The following is a 26,351-nucleotide window of genomic DNA, read 5'->3' as shown; positions in this document are numbered from 1 at the left end:
CATTTACTGATCAAACTAAGAGAGCTACAGAACAGGAACTCTGTGGCCAGTAGCAGGGCACAGGTGACAGCTGGCTCTTCTACAGTGTGTAACATCTTCTCCCAATTTCCCTTCTTCCTACAGCTGGTTAGACAGTAAATGAACAAAAACAAACAGGGACAAGACTGATGCGGGGGGGATGCAGTAAGTATCAAAAAATACTCTCCTTCTGTAAAGGAGGAAAGAAAATAATCCAGGCTTGGATTATCATAATTAAAATTACTTGCTCCACAGCTGGATGACAAGCCTGAGGAATAACAAGTTCCCAGCGGCACAAAGGAGTCTGGTTTCTCAGGATTCATGAAGGCATGCATGGAAAATGCTTAAATGAGAAAGCTCCTAGATGTAATGACTGCTGCAGAAAGTCACTTAGCACACAGTGACCCAAAGCAAAGATGGGATAATCAACACTAAGAGCAACCAAACCCCCTATATTTTAAACTTGCAAAGCTTCACATCTCTTGAAGCATTTATTATGAAAACTGATGGCCACTCCTTTCAAAATAAAGAACTACTGTGCATCAGCAAGAGATTTAACTTCTACAATTATTAAAAACTATTTCTCTTTGTAATTCAAGGCTTGGCTGACAAAAATTATGTCCAGTCAGCCCCATTTAGCTGTCCTCGTACAGCTGAATCATGCTGCATGGTATTAATGGCAACAGTTAATGAAAGCAATGGCTCAAGCTTATGCAATCAGATAGTTTAGAAGCTTATTTGCTAGTCAGAACAGAACCGGGTATGACCAGAACACACATGCTTAACACAACTGGGATACTGAGTAGTACATGTATCAACTATGTAAGCACTATTTTCAATTTGTTTGCTAATTGGTTACAGTACAATTCCTATAGGAAAAAAAAGCATAGTTACATAATTTAGAATTTCAGACTTTTCCACTACCTGATCAGTAGCGTGTTTTGCTGATTGTTTTAATTGCCAGAGGTAGAAAAAAGAATTGAGAATGTGCTCTGGCACGGAATGAGGGCTGAAGAGGCTATCCATGGCTTGTGAGAAGCAGATATGGGAAGAAAAGCTATTAATTCTTCTTGAAAATTTGGAGACCAGACACCTCAAGAACAATACAAGAATACAGAGCTATTTTCCTCTCTGCTCCATTCCTGTTCCAATCCAATAAGCTGTATGTGTAGCATATGTTTGAACACTCCCTTACTTTCCATCCAGGAAATCCATCAATGGCCTCAGGACATTATCTGCATCTTGTGCAACTGTGTTTCTGGCATTAGCAGCAGAATTTGCTGTCCCTTTCACCTGACAGAGGATATCAGACATTTGCTTGACGCACTCATCAATACGAGTCTGAAAGCTGAACAGATAGGAGAGAGGCAAAAACAAGATTATCAGTGGCAGAGATACAAGATAAAATATTGCAAGTTCATAAACCATGCACTCAGTTACTCTTCCTTTATGAGACTTGCTGCTCTTTTCTTTACTGCATTTATTACCAAGGGGCATGTTCTCCAGTTCCTTATGCCCACCACCCACACACAGCTGATCACCTCTGAATACGAGACACAATCACATTTGAGAAGAGTTTCTTCATTCATCTTACAGAAAGAAATTACCCTTTCCTGATTTCAAGAAACACTGTTATTCTTAGCTCAAAGCACCCTGCTGTATCCTTGCTTTCTCCATTTTTCTGCAATGACACAATGCATGCACAACTCTGAGCACCCAGGAGTCCATCAGCAGAAATCTGGTTATGACCCATCATAGGCTAAGTATTTAAAATAACAGAGACAGCTTGAAGGCAGGCACCAACTTAAACCAGTTCACTGCCATACAGTCCATGCCAAGTGTCATACTGGGATGTGGGGCTCAGCTGTGCAATGAGCAGTGTCCCTGTAATGAAGTGACACACAAGGCATTAAAGCACAATTACTTTTCCATCTCTTCCTGCTAAGAGGAGGTTCAAAATTAAATAATGCAATGATTAAAAATTATGAATAGATCAGCAGAGCTGACAACAAATCAATTCAGCAAATAAAGGAAAATGCTCTGACATTTAAAAGAACAGTTAGTAACAACAGGCACTACAAGTGACATTTAACTATCCACTAATGGCACAGGGGCTTGAAACCAGGGAGATAAGCCAGTGTTAGGAGCTAGGGTAAAGTTTTAAGAGCAGGGACACTAATCTGGAAGTCAGCTTTACATCTGCATAAACGACCTGAACTTCTGGTGTGCGAGCCACCCAGGACACCCGTGGGTTGGGTGCTACTGTACAACTGCTCTGCCCCGTGGCTCTCACCTTCCTTCTCCATCTGGCCACCTTTACTGCACTGCCACCTCCAGCCTCTCAGTCCCTTTTGCTCACTTCTAGCCTGCCTCTCACTGGAACAATTCCACAGCTTTCCTTCCGTGAAGCCTCCCGCCTTCCCCATTTCTAGCAGAAAGAGGTTTGCAGCAGTCAGTTGTGGCTACACTGTCAGCTTAACCAGAGACTTAAATCACATCAAAGGAAAGAGCATAAAAAAATTTCCTGTACTGCTGACAGTTCCTGTTCTGCCACAGGCTAATCCCACCCCACAGTTCTCCCAAATACTGCATCAGCTGCAGGGCCCCACTTCAAGATGCTTTAAACCTCCCAGCCAGGGATAAAAAATAACAATGCCTTAAAAGATAAAAAATGAGCTAAAACTGTTACTAATTCTATGAAAAATAATAAATCAGTTACTGTGGCAACAGGTTCACCTGAAAGTGAAGCTTGTGTAGATGTACAGCTTGACAGGAGTCCTTGGCAGCAGCAAGCTAACAAATGACCTCACCTATGCTGTCTGACAGGGCCTGATGCTCGCTAATTCCTGCAGGAATTCCCTTCTTCAATCCTTCAGCCTCCAGGGACAGAACAACAGCTAGCCTTGCATGAATATAAACCCCTCCAAGACTCCTGTTCTCTATGATATCTCTTAAAGCAGAAAGTACTTCTGTGTCCAGACAAAATCCTCTCTCAGCTCAAAGGTGGTGAGGTTCCCTGGACACGTGCTGCCTTCTCAGCAAATGCAATTATATCACACAGGTGAGGAGGAGTTCAGATCCGCAGCATCAGGTGTTCACAGTGTTGTAGGAGCAACTGCTTACAGACTCTGCACAGAATATTGCAGATATCTGTCTTACCTTCTAAGTTTACATCCTTTAGAAGATTCTGCTTATACAGTAAAACTGCAGCTCTGCTTTTCGCTCCCTGCTACTGTTAAGGAATGAACAAAGCATCTGAGCCATCTGATTGGCTAAATCTCTTCCTGGTTCATCTCTCTAAAACACTTCCCAGTAACTATGCTGATACTGGTAATCTCTTTAAATCATATTTGCAAATATTAAGATTGTTTTGTAGCAGCAACACCATGGAGGCAATACTCAGATTAAAAAAAAAAAAAATCACCCTCCTAATTATGATTTCTCACTCACCCTCCATCTAGTTATGAACCTTATTGATTCAATTCAGTTACAGTTTGAGTCTCTCCATTTCTTGGTACAGTATCCATTACTGGCATTGGGAACTCCTCACTTATCTCCCTGCTTAGCTCTCTGTGCTGAAATCCAAACAGTCATTGAAAAATCCCACTATGATTTTTTAGTCATAAATACTCCAAATCTGTAGAACCCAGGAGGCCAAGTTGGTACAATTTGTTTTGCCTTGCCCATATCCAACCTACACTATGGTTTATGCCTGCATTAATCCTGTTATGGAGCACAATATGAAATGAATGGGGTTTGTAATGAGAAGTGGTTGTTTCTAAAGATCAGTTAGGAGTTCTGCATTTTTAGATTTTCCTTAATTGACATCTTTTATGGTTCACTACAAAATTATTATAAAGCTGAGCACACTCTTATCCTCAGGTAAATGGTAACATGATTTGTAATAAAACTTAATTGCTATCAATTACTCTGGCAATATTTTAGAGAGCTCCTCTCCTTGAAACATTAGAAAACACCATTTGCTGCAGCATTAGAACAAGTCAATCTCAAATTCCAGACCTGTTTCCTTCTTATCCCAATATTCATTTAACAATCAGAAATCAGTCAGCTGTTTCATACATTTAGAGCAGAACGTTTAAACATGAATGTTATTTCATAAACGCTAAGCTGGAAACTGCTTTCTGAGCAGTAAAGGAGCAGGCAATTCTGTTACTGACAAGCACTACTTACAGAAAAAAATAAAAATAAAAAAAAAATCACTCTATGTGAGTCAAATACATTTCACAGTTGAGAGATCTCCGTGTTACATTTTCCAAGCAGAGTAATACAGAAGAGAAAGACTTTAAAAATATTTCTCACTTCTTTAGATGGTCTCACTATTTGAAAGGCAATGAATTTAGGACAAAAAGAAAAATATAATGCAGTTCACAGGAGTTTCTCTTCTCTTCTTAACCTGACTGAATGAGATTAGACAAAAGAAAGGAATGCTTCAAGGACAAGGACCTTGTAATACTCACCTGTTACCAAACACTGCACTCAGCTCATCCAAAACATTGTTCAGCTTCACCTGGAGCTCTTTGAGATGGTCACTTGCTTCTGCATCCAACTGTAGATGAAAAAGAGCATTTAGTTTGAACCCAGAGGGCAGTCTGCTGTCCTTTGCAGTGCTTCTCTTCACTGTTGAGGCTATACTTAATAAGCAGGTGAACTATCCCCACTGGACTCTGCCAGCTAGGATGCTCTCCTCCACTGCCTACTGCTGCTACAGAAGCTGTGAAATTATCAACAGATATTTGCCTAAAAAGCAGCAAGTGATTTCCCCAGGCTCCAATACCCTTCAATGCCCTTCCTGAGGTTTGTAAAGTTGAGAAATAAAGTGCATGTGAACTCCCTGTGGCCAAGAGTGTAACTAGGCAGAGAAATCAAGTACTGTGCAGTATCTTCAGCTCATGGGTCATTTCACCCCTTTAAGTTTAGAATGAGACAGGGTTTTTCACATTGGTTTCTATTTACTTGTGTATGATCTTGAAAGAAGCTGTTTCACCTTCCACCCTGCTGCCAAGTATTCCAGCTGAAGACTGACCCAGCCTCTGCTCTCAGAAGGTTGGACCCCAGAGATTTTGAAAATCTGGCCACAACATAATGGCAGCAGCTGCTGTGCACTCATCGCTTTTGGAAAGCATGATCTCAGCTTTAGGTATTGAGCAAATGTGTCTCTGCTCTCACATGGAGCCAGACAGCTTTTTGTATGCAAGTGCTCAGAGAAGACTTCAGAAAACAAAAACAAAAATAAAGTGCCCCAAGCACTACATGAATGCTGTCAACACCTTGGCAGGTTCTGTAAGAAAGTACTTCCTCCATTATTATCAGCACAAAGCCACCTGTTTTTACATGGAACAGTGCCCTGTATTCCAGCTGTAGTCATCCCTCCAGCATCAAAAGAACCACTTCTGAGCAACCTACCTGTGTGTACACCCAACAACAAATGATGAATGCTTTGGGATCACTTGCTCTGAAAAAGTAACTTGTAAAACAGATTTGCCTTTGTATGCAGGCAGGCAAGATGTTTGTAAAATAAAAAAGCTCACAGAAATGTTTGTGTTTGGCATTCAGAACTTCAGCTCTTACCCCTTAGGCAGAGCATCTATTTACAGATGTAATGAGCCAGGTACCAGTACAGTGGTATAAATCAGTTTAGATTTTTACAGCATATCCATCTATATAGGATTTGCACACAATGGGAGTTCCCATTTCTAAATTCAGTGCCGAAGCCCTTTTCATGTTTCTCAGCATCTGTCAGAGAAAGCCAAGCCTTAGGGGATTTGGAATCTGATCTGTTCACTTTCCTGTTGTAAGCTGGCATGGAAAATTGACTCTATTACACATTTGAACCTGTGCTAATGAAACTCCTGGATCAGAATTTTAAAAGTAATTAAACTAAGAACCAGCGACCAAGCAAATGATGATTACTTAGGCCTTATAATTTTAAGCATTGCTACCTCTGATTATTTTTCCTTTATTAAAGTGATTTGGTTTTCCTATTATCTTTCTAACACCCTTGCTCCGTGACGGCAGAAGGAAGCTAATGTCATGCCAATCAGCATTCATTCTAGCCAAGCTTGTAGGTAACAAAACAAAAACAGCATCTGGTGGCGGTGGCTTCTCTTGCCCCTACATTAATCCTTCCCTCCCACGGCCCAAAGGCACAATGAGTCACAAGCTGTCTGATTTGCTATCTACAATTAATGGCATAGAACTGTCCCCTGATTTTGGCCATTTCTGACAGACTTGAGGTAGAACCAGTTCAAGACTCATCAAAACATTCCAACTGCTTTTCCAGTTGGAAAAAAAAAAAAAAAAGCCAGAAGAATTTGGCACAAGACACCTGTTCTTCACAATTTACTTCTTATAAGTTACCAGATGCACAGTCTAGAGGATGTCTGAGGTCAGGATGAACAGCTTATTGCCGTGGTTCATGATTTATTTTCCTGTGAGGTGGCATGGAGTTATCTAAGCTTCCCCTTGCTATTGTACTCGTTGACTGCAAACTGATCTTCCTCAGAGCAGAAAACAGCTGATTGCTATCCCAGTACTGCGAGAAGAGACAGCTGGAACAATGCTTTGCCAAGGGGATGAGCTCCATTATCTGTGGTAAGGAACTCTCATTCCTCCAAAATATCAGCTCACAGCTCTCTGGGTGCATCTGGCAAGACAGTTGCCCAGATTTAACTTAGAGGTGCCCAGCCTCACCCTCAGGAAGCCAAACCCTGGTGGGTAAGCATTCTGGTTCAGTATCCACCAAGTCCTCTGCCATCCTAGAAAAGCTGTTGTCCTCTGAGCAACTGCTACTGTGGAGGAGTCCACATAATACACATTACATAAATGCTTAGGCTGTGGAATGCTTTGGCTTTAGGAATCAAATTTCAGGGAATTACCTGAGTGTGATTTAAGTCCATTAGCAAGGGGCTGGTAGGTATGTACTACTGTTTCACAAATATAAATTACATGTTAGCTACAAAGTAGTGTAGCATGTGGTATAACTGCAAACTATTCTTTGCCAATGTGGTGAAGCACTGATAACAGTGCTCAAATGAACCAGCATTGGTATTGCTGCTGCTGCTCAGCAATGAATTCTAAGCATATCAGCTATCACTGATAGCAGGAATTGCTACTTGGACTGCATGATAAATCTGGCTGGTAAAGCAGAAAGCAGTGTTAGGCAGCTGGGTCACTGCCACATGTCACATCCACACCATTTTTGTGAGAAGCTGGAGCTGAGCAGGCTTATGATCTCCTTTCTGTGGGTGTATCAGAGATAATTCAGAGGAAGAATGAAAAGTTCCTTGTGCAAAAAAAGGGACAGTACCCACAGTGAGGTGGCTTTTGATCTCTGAGCCAGTGTTTCAATTCCAGTCAAATTTGTGTATTTGAGACTAAATGTATGACACTGAAAACTGAGGTTCAAAGAAAGAAAAGCTAACCCTGTACTTAAATTTCAGGGAGGAAATCAGGGCTCTGTTAATTTTCTGCAAAGATCTGGGACTTGGTACTTCAGAGAACCTGGGCCCCAAAGTCTCATCCAAGCCTATTTAGGGCTGAAACCTCAGTTCATCTGAGTGGTGGCATTTACAGCACGGGGTTATCAATTTGAATTTAGGCTGATCTCCTGCTTCTCTCATGCATGAAACAGAAGCCTTGAGTCTAAGAATTTGCTGTGATGGGCTTCCAAGTTTTCCAAGAGATGCCATTAGTTCTCCTTTGGTTTCTACACTCACTGGTGAAGTGCGAGTGACCAGAACTGAAAGGCTTCTCGGTAGCTGGTGTACGTGGACAGACACGGCTCTTGCCTTCTCAAAGGCTGAAGATGTTAATCAATTCACACTGTGAAATCATCGGGTCTGACCTGACCTATCAGCAGGTAAAGAATTATGCCCTGCTAACTTATTTTAGCTTTATGCAAGTTATGGAGTACATCTGACTCCGGTTTGAAGCTGCTGATTTTTGCTCTGCCTCCCTCCACCAGCCCCTGGGAGCTCCACTCTGCAGAGGTAACTGTGAGGCAGGGAGCTCACCAGGTCCAACCCCCTTTTAGGGACCTGCACCGAATCCAAACAACAGCTGCCAACTTCACAAATACTGGGGTGGCCTTAGCTATGGCATGTGGGAAGCTAAAGAGGAGCAAACAGTGGATACTGCAAATCCTCTGAGAACACTGCTATTAAATCTTGGCTGTTTCTAAGCCGTCCTGCAATTTGTTATTCAGGTGGCTAACTTAGGATTTAAAATGTGGGCTAACTCTGGCTAAGCCTTAAGAGGAGAGTTTCCTGAAGCTTTAATTGTGCAGATTAGCTTGAAACCGAAGGCATGAAAATTGTGTGATGACAATATGTGGCTACTCAGCAGCTAATTCCTTGGGTTTCCCAGGCAGTGCTTGTCTCTGATACTCACCTCACATGCTTGACTTTGGGGAAAAAAGGTGTAGAAATGTTTTAAACTAGTCTTTCACAGTACATCTAGACTCCAGCAGTATGCAATGCAGTACCACGCCTTTTAATTTCAGTGGCATGAGTTCATTACTCATGAAAAGCTAAGCAAAATAATGGACTGCAGGCTGAACTCTGCTGGAAAACTGCAGAGGTGGGTTGAAAATGCAGGACACATTAGGTTTTATTAGATAATGTATGAATAATTAAATAAATGGGCCAAGTTCAGGCAAACACTAGCACTGAATATATGTAGCCCACTTTAGCACAGAGGTAAATTATTATCTCCATTCTGTGGGTGTACTGGAGATGATTAAGATGAATCAAAGGTTTCAAAAGATGTATCCAGTTTTTGTCCAGGACTCACCCCTCAATTCCACTGTTCATTATGCTTTTAATGCTATCTGCCACTCCATAAACACTGCCTTTCCAAAACATGCTTTAGGGATGTCTGAGAATGTTCCTGAGTCATGGTGACACTGTTTTGATCCCATGAGATCAACACAGCGGAAAAGGGAAATGCAAGTATTAATTATAATTCCCCAAAATAATTTAAGATACTTTTCTCTGTGTATGCACATATGCACGTGTGTGCGTAAATATATTTGCTTTGAGTTCTCAAGCACAGACCCAAGAGAATCCCTCCACACAGAGCTCTCTAAAGCTTTGCTGTTGTCCTTATTGTTTCTGACTAATAATGTTCACAGATCACATGATGTCAACACATTAAACCAGAGATGTTGGGCAATTTTCCCCCTGTTTTGTACCCTCTGAGCACTACAGTTGAAAAAAGAATAAGAGAAGTGAAGGGAAAAGGTACCATAACCATTGGGGGCAGGGGGTGGAGAAGGGAGTAAATAAATAGTACTGGGCTCTTCTGTTCCATGTTATGCCACTACACTGCAGGGTGAGTATGAATGAGCCCTGTCCCTTCATTTCCCTTGCTGCAAAACGGAGTAAGTTATATGGATTTCTGTTAGTGCAGGTTGTGGACCCACTGGAAAAGAGCACTAGGTAGCAGCAATATTTCAAAGCTTTCCAGAGTTGTGCAGTGCTACAGCTGTAGCTGGAGATGGATCTGTGAACTGGAAGCAGATGAAGCCACACATAAACTGAAACCAGTCCCCCAGGTCTAGCTGCACACATGGTACACCTGGCATATCTGCCAGAGCAACAATGGAATATTTGGTACCTAGCTCTCAAAAACACTTTTGAGAACACAGAAAGTTGAACAGTTCAAGATCAGGACATACAACTATGCTACTTTCTTACTCCCCCAAGAAAGCAGATCCTTTTTGGATAGAGTAGTCAGGATAAGGTTTAGTTTTGTGCAAGCTACTATCTGACGTATAGATCAATATAAAAGAGATCTGCCATAGCAAGTAAAAACTGTCCTTTCTGAAGGAGGATAAAACCCACAGATACATTTTCCATAAAGTTCTGTTTTCAAAGCTATTGTCTCACCAATTGTTACCCAGTAGTCAGGTTCAATCTGCATCAGAAAGACTACTCGAACTAGGACAAAACCTTGTTTACTCTAGCAAAACAGAGAACCTGCAGGTTTCAAGTCAAGAAGCAAATGTTCTACATAGTCACCAAGCGGGAAACCCCTGGGGACAGCAAATAATGCAGGCACCTAACACAACACGATTTATTTCTGGTGATCAGCAGCAGCCCCATGAAGAGCAATAAGCATCATCTGAGAAGAAAAGAAAAAATCACTTCCAAAAACCAGCTTCCTAGCATGTTTGTCACATTTCTTCCTGTGTATTTTATTGCTCATTGTCTGGATTTCTCTCCCCTTTTTTTTCTTTCGATTCCACAGCACAGGGGAAATAGTGGATTCATTACCTCTGTTTTACTTTACTTACATCTCCCGAGGAAGGTTTTAAAGGGCAGAATGCAGAGAAGAAGTCTAGGAAAAGCAGCCAACAGTTTCAAGAAACACATGTTATTCTCCACTTATTTAATACAGTATCAGGGAATATTTTCAATTTGAACTATAGGAAACCCCTAGTTAATGGCTACCACTACAGAAAATAGCAGCTAATTGCTTCCTTAAGGGAAATTAAATGCACAGGTATTAAAATTTTATAAGCCACTTCACAAACATTTCATCACAAGTTTATTTTTTTTCCAAAAATGAGCATTTAGCTACTGCTGCTATTACAGCTGGGACCATATAATGCTAGTTCTTGATGTAGGGCTCAGAAATTAGTATTGTTGAGGTGACATGTGAAAGAATGACAGCAGTTTTCCTTGCCTCATGGGGCAAATCAACTTGTCGAGATTTTTGCCACTTCATAGAATTCTGCCGCTGAGCACAAGAAAGATTTGGAAAAGCAATACAGGCAAAAACTAAGCTGTCCATCAGCAAAGCTGACTCTCCTCTTGGCATACAGGTCATAGCACAGGCTCTATCACAACACAACCAAAGTAAATGCACTTGAAAATAATTTTTTCCTAACATCAGCATCAGCAGGCTTTTCTTCATCTTCCTGAATCTTGAAAAGCAGTGAAAAAAGAAGAGAAAAAAAAGATACATAGATTATATGAGAACAGAAATAGTGATCTGGGGGAATAAAACATTATTTCTGTAAAACTGAACATCTCATAAAAAACAGGCACATCTGAGTATCCCTCAAAACATGAGTACAGAACTCTTATTTGCATGTCTCTAATGTACTGGATTTTGAACATCTCATGCTAAAGGTACTGTGCCACAATTGTATGCCATATAAAATGATTCAACTGTCAACAGTTCTCAGACTTCTCTGTCTTCAGAGTTGAGAAACCACCAGCCATGTCCACATCCAGCTCACATGAGCATGACATGCAACCTTCTCTTTCCTTCTCCATGTTATTCCGTGCTTCAAAATATTTGCTCCTGCTTTTTAGGACAGCTATAGTTGAAAAGTCTTTAGCTACTGCTGTCTCCTCACACTTACAGTGCCAGCTGCCACAAGGCTCTTCTCATGACTGCAGGCCTCAAGAACCATTATGATGCACATACCCTAGTAACAACAGTGCAGCAGGAATGAGCAACACAGTCTCTGAGCTCTCTTACCTCTTTACCACCCATGGCTTCAAACATCTTCTCTAGCTGCACCCGCAGCTGTTGGATGTTATTCATCAGGATGCAGGGCTGCAGGGACAAAAGCAAGTGCCTGTTACTGCTCAGGATGCCAACACATTGTCACCAGTGAGAGACCTTGTGCCTCAATACCCTTCCTCAAGTACCACCAGATCAGAGAGTCAAACAGGAGGTAGGGCACGCACAGATTTCAGCACTCAAACATTAAAAAAAACCCCAAGTCGTTTTTTCTTCAGCTTGAAATGGGATGGTCAGTTCCAGAACACCCAGACAGAAGATCTCTGCAAAGTACCAGATCAACAGAGCAACCTGTGCCCACTTGTTTTTTTCAATCACCTCTGTAACACACAACTCAGGCAGTGTGGAAGTTAATTTCAAGGCGACCTGACAGCCTCCAAGCCCTGCAGATCATCTTCAGGACCTGCTTTTATTCCAGGGCCAAGCCACAATTCAATCTGCAAAAGCATATGAATGATGATAACAGTACTGAAAATATTTACACCATCACTACGGCCAGGTGCAATGTGAAATTGGTTTCATCAGGACACTTATGTGATTCTCCAGAGCAAAAGAGAAGCTCAGCACAACTCACCAGTTTCTCCTTGGAACAGTAGGACTCAAAGCTCTTGGAGAGTATGTCAGCATACTGCATCAGCACTTTCCCAATAGTCTGTGAAGACAAGATGTGAGCACTGTTACTTGTCCCCTACCACTGCTGAAGAACTCCAGGAAATAAAACAAAAAAAACATTACGTTGTTTTACATCCCATTAAGGCAAGATTAACATCTGGACGTTGAGGGTATTACCTTAGCAAACCTCCTATTATAATGAGCAACAATGACAGGGTCTGGGCACTCCAGCTTCTTAATGATCTCAAAGCTCTGATTGAGCTGGGTGAAGACATCCACCACTGAGCAAGAGAACAGAGCATGCTCGGACGTTTGCTGGAACTAAAACAGAAGTACAAAGAGTCACTGTCAAGCAGAAAGATCTGAAACACACTCATTTCATGGGTGTTTCCATCATCTGTGGCATTGAAGGCAGGACAAATTTATCAAAACCTACATCTTCCTCTGAATTAGTCAAAAAACCTCTCCAAAAGGCCTAGAGATGCTAAATAGCCAATTCAGTTGGGTTGTAAGTTTACTGTCCTTTACCAGTGATGACATGACAAGCACCAGGGAAGTGCTGCATGATGCTGAGACCCTTGATGAAATGCATGGTCTGTCAGTTAATGAGGAAGGAAGGAGAGAGTAAAGAGCTCTTTTTAATTTTATTTTTTTTTAAATTTAGATATTGAACAGAATGTTTCCATTAGTATCACAAACTACAGTCCCTGAATAAACAAGAAAGCTCTTCTCTCCATAGGGAATACTCAGCAAATTAAGAATAAGATTGGTCTGTCAGTGGATTAAGGTCACATTCTCACTGCATGACTAAGTACATGCAAAGTGCCTCAATTTTCAATTTCAATTACCTCTTCCAAACAGAGAGAGCACCAAGCCATTGGCTGACAGATTAACAGCAGCAGAACAGACATAAATGAATGATATGTACCTTGCTATTAAAAAGCTCTCTGTGACCTGTAAAGTCCTAAAATAAATGAGTTTCCCAGTTGTCTGGCAAGCAGAAAGGGCCACATCCTCCATTTGTACAACAGCTGAATTTACAGTGTTTTATTTGGTTCTGTGCACTGAACGATGTAGGACCAAGTGTTTCACTCAGCGTGACCTACATACCCCATCTTTTTTATCTCTCTCCAGAGCACCATGCAGGAATTCTAAGGAAACATCTTCATTTTCATCCAGCCACTGCATCACAAATTGCTCAAACCACCTGTGGGAGGGTCAGGAAAGACAGCAAGTTACAGCAGGAAATGGAGCACTCCAACTAGACTCTGACACTGCTGCAGTTCCAGCAAGCCTTGTGAAAGCTTGCCGCTGTTAGATGTCTGAACACTGCTGTCTGTGCATGTAGTCCAAGTTCCCAAATAGACGTGTACCTGTTCTGAAGCACCAGTGAGCAGGGCCTGTACCATGACTTGGGCTGGACCAGCAGGACACAGCCCAGCTCAGCCTCTGCAGACTGCTGGTCCTGAGTTGTTTTTGTCCTTCTCCCTATCTTTTCTCTTCTTGGTACCTTCCCTTTTTCCCCCTTGAGAACCACATTTAACTTTGCATCATCTCAAAGCACTTTGTTGTTTCTTTCCCTTTCATTCAAGTGCCAGATAGCACAAGGGAGACCTCCACACCCACTATCTCTGCATGCCAAAGGGCACCTGTCCTGCTGCCCACTTGGATGTACCAGCTTTCATGTGAGAGCTGCAAACAAGTATAAAGCGAGGAAAAGAAGCACTTGTTTCCCAGGGCCCTTAAGTCACTTCATCTGGAGATACAGATATCTTCTTGGAAAACCAGAAAGAGGAATCAAGGCTGGAAGTTTTCTCCACTTTAATCCTGCTCTCCCTTTCCCTGAGGCTCCCTTAGAATACTCTCCCATTTCCATGGGCTGCTGATCTCACTGTGAAGATGCCTGAATAAGATCAACCTCTGGTGACATCTGCTAGGGTTTGCCAGCCTGTCAGCAGCTCTTCATTGTTTTCTTATGAAGAAGCACAAACTTAGTTCATATTGAGTACTGGACCAACTGCGTTGGTGCAAGACCCCCAAAATAGTGAGTTCCAAGAACAAGGACAGCAAAGTTTGTCTCTGTTGTTCCCCTTCACTTTGGAGGATAAGCTAAGTGGTAGAGCAGAATTTAAGAAGCTGCTGAAACAGCCATTGCTGAATCTGACACATGAGAGGTGTCTCACATGAACTGGTGTCTGCGATTACCTCTTACACTGAAAGGCTTCTACATGATCCCACCTTGTCCAAATAGTCAAGGTGAGAGGCAGCTTCAGTGATGGGATCTTACAGCTGTTCTCTGTTCTCTGTTCTGTGGGACATATTCACACAGTATAAAAGGGGGTGGGTGTGTTTTTGTTGTCTGTGTTTAAGCAATAAGATAGCACTTACAGCCTTATTTAAATGTCTGTCTAGAATTTGTTGCATGCAAGTGCCAACATAGCACAGCTGAAGCAAATCTTAATTTCAAATATTACTAAACAGCATTCACAAATAAAAGAAAAAAGTGCCCATGTGTGATTTAGTCCATACAAAAGATTATTATATGAGCTTCAGAGAGTACAGCCTCCTCTAAACAGGCAGCTGCGTTCATAGAGATTGTGCTAATTATGGGCTGAGTTTGCAAAGAACATGAAAGCATGTGCCAGACATGAGAGGGAGATCAAGAGCAAATTCACAGGCAGAGCACACTAGATAGCCTTAAATACTCTCTAAACTTTGAAATATAAAGCACATCAATGCTAATATTGGAAATTGTAACTGACACAGTGTTAAAATGCCAACAGAAACCTGTCTATGCAGCCCTATTTATTACAGACAGCAACAGTGGAATACTGTCACAGACATATGGACTTCCTGTATTCTGGAAAAATTCCTTTTGAATGGCACTTCAGGCTCCTAAAAGTCAGCATATGTTGAAGTCTGCTGCAAGTTTCTCAAGCTTTCAACATTTTCTTTTAAACTGCAATAGTGTATTTTAAACAACTAGAGCCTTAGAAGGGAACTCAGGCATTTTACAAGGAAGTAACTATACATCTTCCACCTGTTTCACAATTCCCAGGCTGTGAGTTGCTGACTGCTTCACATGTCACAGGTCAATGTGCAGGGAGGATTACTTCTTGGTGCCAGAAGCCACAGTTTTCACTCTGAGAAGCAGAGCAACTTCCTGATTATCATTCACCCTTAGTTATGGCACCACATTCACAAGAAAGAGCCATTTGCTGTTGAGAACAGTCACTGCCCATTTTTATGGCTACCATATGTTGATGTACAAAATCAAGTGCATAGGTATTTTACTGTCTTGCCAAATTGTCTAAACAAAGGTGGCAACAAAAAAGGTGCTGTTGGGTGGGTGGGGATGGTACATTTGCTTCCCCCTCATTAAAAAAAGCATTGCCTTCAGGAAAAGGTTTAGTATGAATGTTAAATGAATCACTTAGGGTCAGGTCAGGACATTCTGTAGGTACATTTGCAAAGCCAGCCTCAACTTTGCCCTTTATTGGCTGGCAGGAAAACACATGAGATGCAAATAATTCATAAATACCTCCAGTCCATGTGCATATTCAGAACCAAAACATACTCTGAACTGTAACACAAACCTAGAGCTATCTTAGGCCAAGTACCCCTTACAGTGCTCTACTATCAGGTCTTGGGCTGCTGAGCAAGTGAGGGGGGACTGCAAAGGCAACATATCCAGAACCATACTCAAAATTATCTAGCACAAAACCGAATAAAAATAATCTGATTTCATGCAGAAATAACTTCAAAATTTATATGGCAAATATCTTCTCCCTTGTCTGCTTCAATTATTGATCTAGACGCAAATGCTGTAATGAATCACGCACCAGCACACAAGGCAGTAGCTCACAGTGCTACTTCAGAGACATTTTGTGCTCACTGGGGTCAGCACTGACTCCAGACAGCACAGCCAACCCCTCTAAACAAGGTATGTACAGAATATGCTTCAGTCCTGCCTGCTGGGAAAGGGAGCAGCACTTTGGGACTAAATGGAAGTTTACCTCTGCTGGCTGCACAACAGAGAGGTAACACAAAACACTACCATTTCAGCTTGGCCATGAGCATGGCTCCTGCAGTGTCACACCAGACAGGTGAATTCATCTTGTTCATTTGCTGTGGGTATCCAGTGAACAACCTCTGGGTCTTGGCAAGTGCTGAGGCAAGAAGGCAGGCGGGATTCCAAAGAGTAGAAGAATAAATACTGTGTTTGATGAAGAGAGCTGGGATAAGTCAACAGAATCTCAAGGAAGGAATACCTTCCCTCACCAGAGAGAGGGCAGCTACAATGCTAGCTGCATGCTAACACTAGTATTAAAACAAAACACAGAAGACTTATTTTACGCATCTAAAAAGCTAGGTTAGCTGGCAGCTAAAAGCTGAAGAGAGGAAGTTTTGAAGATTCACTCCCAGATACATAGCTATTTCCGTTTCAGAAACTGCTGCTGAATTTCAGAAAATAAAGGGAGTATAAAAACTTCAGCTTCAATTCTTTCAAGCCTTCACTTTGTTCAATTATATCTCAAGGCTATCAGAAACATGGTTTCTCATAGTTTCAACATGAAAAGCGAGTTTGGGGATAACCTCTTGTCTGACAAGAAGTCAGACAACCCAACTGTTGTCTGGACAGCAGCAATTTAGTTTCACCTAAAGAGTTTACTGATGTGCAAACCTGATGTGTAGACTCCTTTGTTTAAGGAAGTTTCAAGACAAAGTACTAGTGATAAGCAAATCAAAGGACAAGAGCACGTAGCTGTAATTGATATCAAGGGGATATTTCGTGACAGGTGAAGGTTATGGTTGAAATAAACATCACCTACGTGTGACAATGTGCCTATTGTTCTAAAATAAAAGAGTGAAGTAACAAAGCCATTGGCCGCAAATGCACATGAGCACTGAAGCTCTACCACAAAGGGCAGCAAAGCAGAACAGACTGCAGAAGTCTGCAGAACAAAACTGAGCATCATTATCCTGATTACACAGGAGAAAAAGAGAGATTAAGAATGTCTGATGGCTTGCCTGAGATTGCCCAGACTCAGAGGCACAGCAAAGAGAACAAGGTTTCTGAGACTGCCATTCCAGCACCCTGTTCACTGGGTTTATGCCTCTTGCTGACCTGATTTAATCAAGGCCCACAGCCCACGACGAGCAATTATGCCAATTGCCTCACGTCTTATTAGTATGCAGCTGGCACCAGGCTTGAGGGACCACATGCACAACAGGATGGGAAGAGAATTCAAAGTGCCAAACTGGAAACAGAGTCCAGGCACGATGTGTTTTTCAAGGGGGACAAGTGCAAAGTGCTGCATTTGGACAGAAGTGAACAGTCATGTACAGGATGGGAACAGCAGCGTGGTAGGACACAATGCTGAGGGTGCCTGTGGGCTGGCCTGTGGCCCACTGGAAGCACCACGAGTCAACAATAATTCTGAATAAAAGAAAAAAGAAAGGGTTGCTGTCAACCCAGAGAGCAACAGCACTGTCTGCAAGGCAATGCAAGGCAAGGTCTAGATGAAACATCGATATTTAAGGCTGGGTATTGTATGTTCAGACACAGACCAGCTGGAAAGAGGTGAGTAAACCTCCCTTACAAGGAAAGCTGGGAAGAAACAAGAACCAGCACAAGACTGGGAAGAGACATGAGCAGAGCATTTTAGTCTTATAAAGCAGGAACAATTTATTCTCCATGCCCAGCCTATAACAAGCTCAAATCAAAACAAGAAAGACTGAGGGAGAAAAAGGAAAGTGTGTTAAACCCCCCAAAACCAATGGAGGGGTAACAGTGAAGCACAGGAAAAAAGGCTTTCAGTGCAACCATCACTGAAAGCCTCTGAAAACCAGTTAAAACACTGGTCAGACCCAGGATACCTGCTCTTGCCTTAGGCAAGGAACTCTAGCTACGGCATTATCTCTGGGTTGTTCCCTTTTGGGCTCATACACCTTCTCCAGGTCTGAAATCTACTGTTGCTCGTTTAAAGTTAAATAAAAGTTACAAACAACTGCTTCCAGCTCAAGAGGAACAGCTTATCTGATGTTTCCAGGTAAACCACCCAGTCTTTCTAAAAAGGAGAAAACATTATCTTACAAATCCTGTAGTGTGCACATAGGACATCCGTAAACGCAGACATACAGTATAAACACATAAACCTGTACCTACAAACACAAGAATGTAAGCCTACATCTGCTGTTCAAGAACTGACCAAAGCCCACACTGCAGGCACAGACTGACCTAAGAGACTGTCCATGCCATTGCTAAAGCTTTAGAAATGCTGGGAGATATTGTACAATAAGGGACTGAGTTGGGTTGGGGCAGTGGCACAGAACACCACAGGTGACAAACAAGCACATAAAAAAGCACAGAACATCAGGAGTGAAGAAATGCTGTTATCATGAAGGCAGCCACAGGAGAACCAAATGATCCCCCTACCCTCAAGGTAACACAAGGAGACAGACAGTGGGGATTTACTAAAGGACACATAATACACTCACGCTGGATATTCAGGCACTTTTCCCTGGAAGGCAGGCAGATCACGAACATATTCATTGTACAGCCACTTCACTTTGAAGTGTAAATTCATATAGTCCGCACTTTTACACAGTCTGTGTTTCTCATGCTCTGTAAGGAAGGAAAAATAAGCAGTTAAGTCTGAATTTACCACTGTCATTGCCATCAGGCACAGGAAGGTTTTATAAAGTGCATCTGCACTATGCAATGTTTTGAGTATGAAGCATCTATAGAGACATAAAATCTTCACAGCACAGAATTTTGGCAGCAAGCAGGGGTTCTTGGAGGTTGACCATTGGGGCTCTGGAGTTTATTTCTGTAGCTCTAATTAATACTTCCATTTGCTGAAGATTTTTTTGGTTGTCAAAGCAATAAAAACAGAGGAATCTCTTATGGCCTTTTCATTTAACATATCACAGTCGAGATTCCATCTTTGCAGAGGAAAAATCAAGGCAAGTGAATCTGTTCATTCTTAGATACAAACAAAAGCAATACCAACATGTTACACTACATCCCGTAGGAGACAAGAGCAGAAAGCACCAAGAGTTTGACAGTATGAGTCACAAGCAAGTCCAAACGAGCTACACAGGATGTGGAGCCTTCCCTGATCCCCAGTTTAGAGAAATTAATGATACTTCTTTTCCAGAAGGCAGTGTCTGCTGTTGAGCCTCTTCCTCCCTCCAGGTTTCCTAATGTTTTTGTACCCAGACAATGTTGGAACAATTACAATTACACAGTTCTTCCCTGTGTAATGCACATACCTCCAGAACATGACCCTTCCCACACACCTACACTGCTGAAGCACTGGCCATACTCAGACCTACATTTTAACTCCCTAGATCACAGCTTCCCTTACTTAACACAAGGAATGTATTCACCATGTCTTCACTCTCAAGGCCCTTCACAGCCTACGTCCACACTACCATCTTTCAGCAATTGACTCCCACCTCTGATCAGCCCACAATCCCTGTTTTTAAACTACTTGTTAAGTTCTCCCAAACGCTTTCTCCCAAGCCACCCCTCATGTGCTTACACAGGCAGCTCCTTGTACCGTGCTGCTTTTCTTCAAAATCTCCCTTGAAAAGATTAAAATTAATTCCTTTTTCACGATGCTATGAGGACTCAGCAGCTGGCTTTTGTCTGTACTGTGACCCTGCGTTATCAGGTGATCAATTCTGCACCGCTGCTACCCAGTGCTGCCCGTCCATATCCATCTCTTTCGTTTGCCAGGCCTCACAGCAGGAATACACTTTGTGCCAAGCTTCTTTGTTCACTCTAGCACCACAGCAAGCTGCTAGTCCATGTCTACAGTGTGAGATATTATACTAAGACACACATGATTTTAGCTCAGGTTCAGGTTTATATCCTTAGAATTTGAGTTTAGACTCGTCTTCCTATCTTACATGTGGGTACCTCCTTACTGACGTCACTTTCCAAGGGCATCACTGCTGACATGCAGACAGGATTCAGCTATGTTGAAAAGAGAAAGTCTTTTTCTTAACTTTGAATAGCTTTAATCTAGGACTTCAGTACAGGTATATCCAGTAGCTGGGTAGATCTGTGCACATGTGAGCAATACATGCTACAGACACTCATAAGTGGAAGATACATCTTCATGATGCAAAATGGCTGTAGTTTTCTAATCAGTTACCTGACAGACAAGCTTATCTTACATCATTATCATCATCTATTTTCATGTAAATGTGAATTCTTGCAACTAATTCAAAACACTGAGAAACTTCTGTATCTCTCTTGAAGCTTCATCAACCTGCACAAGAAGAAGGTCCACATCAAGTATGAATTATGCAACCGAAAACACAAAATCCAGAGAAATTTTCATTCAGAATTTTTCCATAAGCCTTGGCAACTGCCAAGCAGTGGAATGCCCAGTATCTGAGAGACACAGTCCCCAGGAGTAATGGTTCAATGGACAAATTACATATACTATGGTCCATTTCCCTCCAAAGTGAATTTGCTTGTATTGGAGCTGTGGAAAGTCCGTTCCTGTTTTATATTAATAATCTTGTATCTTTCTTCAGCACTTAGGAGTATACTCAGTGTCTGAACTGCTGACATCCCTCAAGCAACTGCAGAAGAAAATACAAACTCTCTCCACAGATCTGGAAGCAAACAGAGCAATAACTGTGCCTGCTTCGCTCCCTGTGACTGAGGAAACCAACGGACAATTATAACTTCATTAACTTGGACAGGCGCTGCCTCCAGCTGCTGTTTCTGCATGGGGAAGGTGCTGTTCCTGCAAAGGAGAGGTCTGACTTGGACACAAAAAGGACTTAAATCAGACTTAGTTCCTCAAAATTAAGCAATGCACTAAAAGCAAGCAATTCAAGCCTTTTTCTGTTTTTAGAATGTTTAAAACACTTCTAAGTTGCAGAAGACGAAGATGCAAAGCAGTCAGAGAAGCTAAAGCCCAAGGACTGCTAGGACTACCTGGCCATCTAAGTGCTAAAGGAGACACTTGACACTAAGGGCATAAACTACAGGAAAGTAAAAGAAAGAAGAAGAGGTCTTACCACCATAAAAGAGAACTTTACGTATTCGAAAGAGAGGTGGGGCTTGTGACAGAGAAAAGACAAAAGTGAACTATAACAGCTCAAACACTCTGGAGGACAAAGCCAACAAACACCCAAAACCCCCTCATTCCCAACAGCTCACACCATCTGCCTTCCCTCCTTCAGTGGACCCTGCACAGTTTCGATAAGCTGCTTCCTTTATAAGGTGAAATGTTTAAGACTACCTGAAGGTGACATGGAAACACATCAGTCAGAGGCATACACTGAAAGCCCATTTTAGAAAAGGTAAAGTGAAGGTCCTGGGAGTCATCAGTCTTAGAACATTTCTGTGCTGCTTTATAACCTGCTGGCTTTTAAAGAGCTTAGTGGCAGCAGCAGCAGAACAGCACAGAGATATTGTACAGCAACTACTGTGTTTTATCCTGAAAAGACCACAGAGTTCTCTAAGTCTCACACATTTCCTCACCAGATTTCATCTGCCAACAGCCTCCAATGGAGAAAAGCTTTTAGGGTCACCAAGGCCATATTATTAAGGCATTAATAGGGAACTGTTCCCTAGCAGCACACTTTCTAGCGTCACATCCAGTTCTATTTTTTCAGGCAGAGAACAGTGCTTCCACCACATCCTTTAATCCACAGATTATGTTTCCTGATTGTTAGTCTACTTTTCATGGGTTAATTTCCAGCAAATAATGCCAAATTTCTGCAAAGAAACTCTAATAGGTACCAAGGCTGTTGAAGCATCAACACTTTAGACAGATGGCATCTGTGTGTGCCTCCGATCCCCTTCTCCTTATTAGAAGTGAGAAAGTGGCAGAATGATTTATTTCAATCCTGCCTGCCAAGTCTGCTCAGTCTCTCTTCCTATCAAAGACGCTTCCAATTTGCAACTCTCCTAATGCTGATGTGTCCAAACTAAGATAAAATGGTGCTGTCAAGGATGACGTTGATTTTCTATTACTGTCTTTTAAGGCCTTTCTGATAAAGGAAGAGCACAAGCCTCTTTGCTCGAGGTGTTTGTGCTTTCTGGGCCACAGAGGTTTCACAGAGGACAGTGAGAAACCTATTAACTCCAATTAACCAGTCAGTGTCCCAGAGGTGGTGCCAACTGTATGACTTGGAAAATCATCCTCTACACTACAGTGACTCCAGGGGAGCATGATCCTGCCAGCCAAGTCTGGGACACACGATGATCTGATCTGTTTTACTCTTGGGTTGATGGGGAACACAGGACACTTCTCAAAGACTTGTCCTGTACTGCCTTTGCCAGTAAACAGGCAAGTGCCAGCTCTGCTGTGAATGGTGCTTTGAATTGTCATTGCTTTAGGGAAGAAAGAAAAGAAGCAGGGTAGATCCTGGAGCTTCTGCTGTGTCTCAGATGCTGAGTCTCCTTAGGAGAGCGGAAGGCATAAGATCTGTCTGCGGTGCACTTGCCTTTCAGCAGTCAAACACACTGCTGCCTGATGACTGCTACCGGTTCCTGAACACATTTTAAATAGAGAATAGGTGTTTAATTTTTATGACTTGAACATTTCTCACATCAGCAGTCTAACCCTACAGAAGGTGTCTGAAGGACATGTGGTGCAGTATCCACAGGCTGGTATGAACTCTGCATCTGAAGCCCTTCAGCCCTGTATTCTAGGTATAAATTAGAGTTTATACATTGTCCTGCACAGGCTGCGTGGGTGCACATGGGGCTAAAGTCCAGTTGGGAAAGGCATGATGGGGAAAAAGGAAAGCAACTCACACAGTCAGGCACCACTCTCCAGCTCAAAGAAACCATCTCCCACCTGAGCCTCCCAACTCTCCTCCACACTGCATCCTGGAGAGCAGTGTGGAAGTATGAGGCTGGAAGGAGGCAGGGGACAGTTTCATGCAGCCAGGCCTGCACTCTTTCTACTCCAAACCCTTCACATTGCAGAGTGGAAGGACCAGAGAACCTCAAGCATCACCTGGGCCAGGAGGAAAGGAATAGAGTCACACACGAACTGGAGCTCTGACCTCAGCAGCTATTCTTCAAGAGACATTATCTACATCTTAATGCCTGGGACCCAGCAAAGGGGCTATTTCCCAGAACTGCTCAGTGCATCAGGTACTGTCAAAAAACTGGAGTGGCTGATCAGAACAGGAGTCTCCCTACAGCACATACCCTCCATTTCTACAGCAGCAGTATGGTCTTTCAAGTCTTCTTTGCAGATCTGTTTTAATGCTGGCATTAGACTACAGAACACTAAAGCTAGTGTGACAAACTACATCCAGAGTGCTAAAACTATGGGTAACAGATTAAACTCTTCATCTACTCACACCTACAAGCTCCACAAGGAGCATGAACTTACCACTTGGTGAGGTGAATGAGCTCATGTGATCCAGAACTTAGGAACAGAACATAAGGGAAAACACCATGAAGAAAGTTAGGAGCAAGTGTTATAGTCTGGGTTCATGTGCACATATCTCCACAAAGTAGATTAGCTTTTCTTGAAGAGAGCTCTTGATGCATATAGATCTTGAAGCGCACCAGAAATGTACCCAGGGATTATGCCACAAACTGGCAAAAGGAATATGAAACTCTTAGTGCAGTTAAACTGGTAAAACAATCAGTGACTGAGCCTGAGAAATGACAGAGCCAAGAGCTAAGGACAGCAAATCTAATCATCATCCCTCACATCATTCAATCAATTTCCTTTAATCCCTTTTTTCCCCTAGTTTAAAAAAAAAATGCACTTAGCTAATCCAATCATCTGTATTTAAAATATATCTAGTAAGGCCTATAATTGAATTATAGTAGAGCTTGTTCTAAAGGTTATCTTCACAAGTTTCTGGAGAGCAAAGCAGTGAGGAATCACACTTGCCTCAAATAGAATTCTGCACCCTGAGGATTTCTTGAATATATATTTGGAAGAGACACACCCAACGTTGACTCTACTGCTGTCCAACCCTCCAGCATAACTTGCACAACTAGAGTACAAATACACTACCATGCAGTTTTTCAACTTTTGCTCAAAATGCAAATCCTCCCCCGTCCATCAGCCACCTTTGTGTCAATTTTCGTCACCAATAAATATTTTGAAGAGGGATGGTCTTTCAGAGAGTATTTGCTATGCACTGAGGAACTAAGGGATGGAAACATGATACCAATCCTTGTCTTAAGAAGCTCAAAAGTGACCAGTAGCATGTCAGGAAAAGGTAAAATAAGCCCAGATTGATGAGTGGGAACAGAGTCAAAGGGGACATGGTATGAGATCTGAACAGAGAAAACCTGGGAGGCCAAGCGAACATGTAATCAAATAAAGTCATTAAAAAGACAAAAAACCCCCAGTCAAAGTCATGTCCCCTTTGACAGTCAAATTCACACATGTAACCTTTTTACAGTTGCATTTTGGATGCAACAGGGAAAGGAAATCTTAGGAAAGTAAGCAACCAGATCTGGAGAGATCTCATGGCTGCAGATAAAGGAGGAAGATAGGACACTTCCAACAGTTAGAAGAGTAAATTGCACTATAAATTCTTGAAGGCAAGCACACAGGAGTAAATAGAACCATGGATTGGCTTGGGTTGGAAGGGACCATAATGGTCATCTCATTCCATCCCCCGTGCCATGGGCAGGGACACTAGAACAGGTTGCTCAAAGCCCCATCCAACCTGGCCTTGAACACTGACAGGGATGTGGCACTCACAGCTTCTCTGGGCAACCTGTTCCAGGGCCTCACCCCCCTCCCAGGGAAAAATTTTTTCCTAATATCCAACCTAAACATATTCTCTTTCAGTTTGAAGCCATTCCCTCTTGTCCTGTCACTCCATGTTCTTGTAAAAAGTCCCTCTCCATCTTTCTTGTAGGCTCCCTTCAGGGACTGGAAGGCTGTAATTAGGTCACCTGGAAGCCTTCTCTTTTCCAGGCTGAACAATCCCAATTCTTTCAGACTTTCTTCGTAGGAGAGGTGCTCCATCCCTTCTATATAAGTAAGAACAAAACTGAAAGGGGACCTAAAATGGTTTGCAGGAGCAAAATGTTTCTAGGGAAAGATAACATGAAATTATCACCATTGCCTCATCTCTAACATATGAGCAAGTAGTGACAATCCCTATAAAAGAGATTCTTCAACACAGTAGGTCTTAGTCCTTCTTCCCAGTGTCTGTTCTTATATCAGCATGACCTCACAAGACAAAGGCACTGTGGGGTACAGGCGTATATAAAAAGTTCCTAACACAGAATTGAGAACATTTCATCCAGCCCTGCAGCCTGCTGAATTCAAGCCTACAGCTGGCAAAGAGCCTCCCCCCACAGCACAGTCTCTACTTCTGTTGCACTGACAGAGATTAATACAATAAATGGAGTCAACCTTCTTCACTTACAGGGCAACCCCACAGACTGTTTCTGAAGAACAAAATGCAGGAAACTCTTTTACAGGCAGCATTTTTGTTCTAACAATTTGAAGTAAGAGTCTAATAGGCCGTGACTTCTATAAGCAAGCTCAAATCAAACTAGGGACAAGTGGATTGAGCAAAATTTTGTGAGTGACCAAAAGCAGCAGCTTGACCTGGGTTTGGAATATGAATACAGACACTAACACGCCACAGACAGCACCGGCCCTTCTCTTTTATCACAATAGCAACTTACACGTGATCATAAAGCTGAACCCTACGAAATACCGAGAAAGCAACTGCTACCACAGCTGCAGAGCTAGCGGGAGCTGGATGCTCTCTGAACCTTGTAAAAAGATGATTAGATTGTGCAAATCAATGTATAGAACTAAAATCAAGTTCAGAAACTGTAATCAACCACCTGAAGAGTACTGCAAGTAGCAGAATTCCTTTCTGGAAGTTTGCTGGGCTTTGCATGCCTAACTCATTTTCAGAAACAGTAAAATTTCTTCCCTACTAGGAGGTGGAATTATGCAAAGACTAATTCAAAATGTCTGCAGCAGGAATTGTTTTAACAGCATCTTTCTGCCAATGGCTTAGACCATCTATGCTGTACTATCCAGGGAACTAGAGCTATGGCAAAACCCAGAGCCTGCCTACGTTTTCAACCCTTTCTACCACAGTACACTGCAGAATGAAGCTGCTGCTGGCTGCTAATCTAAGCCAACGTAACCTCAGGTCAAAGAGAACTTCTGATT

The 26,351-nt window shown here is 42.3% G+C and overlaps 1 protein-coding gene across 1 annotated transcript in view; it reads right to left on the bottom strand.

Moving 5' to 3' along the window:
- Positions 1 to 26,351, bottom strand: part of LOC114002475 (protein unc-13 homolog B) — a gene marked incomplete at its 5' end in the record, with an annotated part of 71,670 nt that overhangs the window by 22,807 nt on the left and 22,512 nt on the right. Inside the window, 7 exons of the mRNA XM_039386922.1 lie at positions 1,214 to 1,366; positions 4,497 to 4,585; positions 11,530 to 11,607; positions 12,149 to 12,226; positions 12,364 to 12,507; positions 13,297 to 13,393; positions 18,688 to 18,814. Of these exons, the coding sequence (XP_039242856.1) occupies positions 1,214 to 1,366; positions 4,497 to 4,585; positions 11,530 to 11,607; positions 12,149 to 12,226; positions 12,364 to 12,507; positions 13,297 to 13,393; positions 18,688 to 18,814 (766 nt within the window). The remainder of the gene's footprint in view (positions 1 to 1,213; positions 1,367 to 4,496; positions 4,586 to 11,529; positions 11,608 to 12,148; positions 12,227 to 12,363; positions 12,508 to 13,296; positions 13,394 to 18,687; positions 18,815 to 26,351) is intronic.

This window comes from Pipra filicauda, unplaced genomic scaffold (assembly GCF_003945595.2).
Source record: "Pipra filicauda isolate LSUMZ 115617 unplaced genomic scaffold, ASM394559v2 scaffold513_size392548_pilon, whole genome shotgun sequence".
NCBI classification, from domain to species: Eukaryota; Metazoa; Chordata; class Aves; order Passeriformes; family Pipridae; genus Pipra; species Pipra filicauda.
Note: the sequence above shows the minus strand (reverse complement) of the source record. Positions and strands in the feature narration are given on the sequence as shown.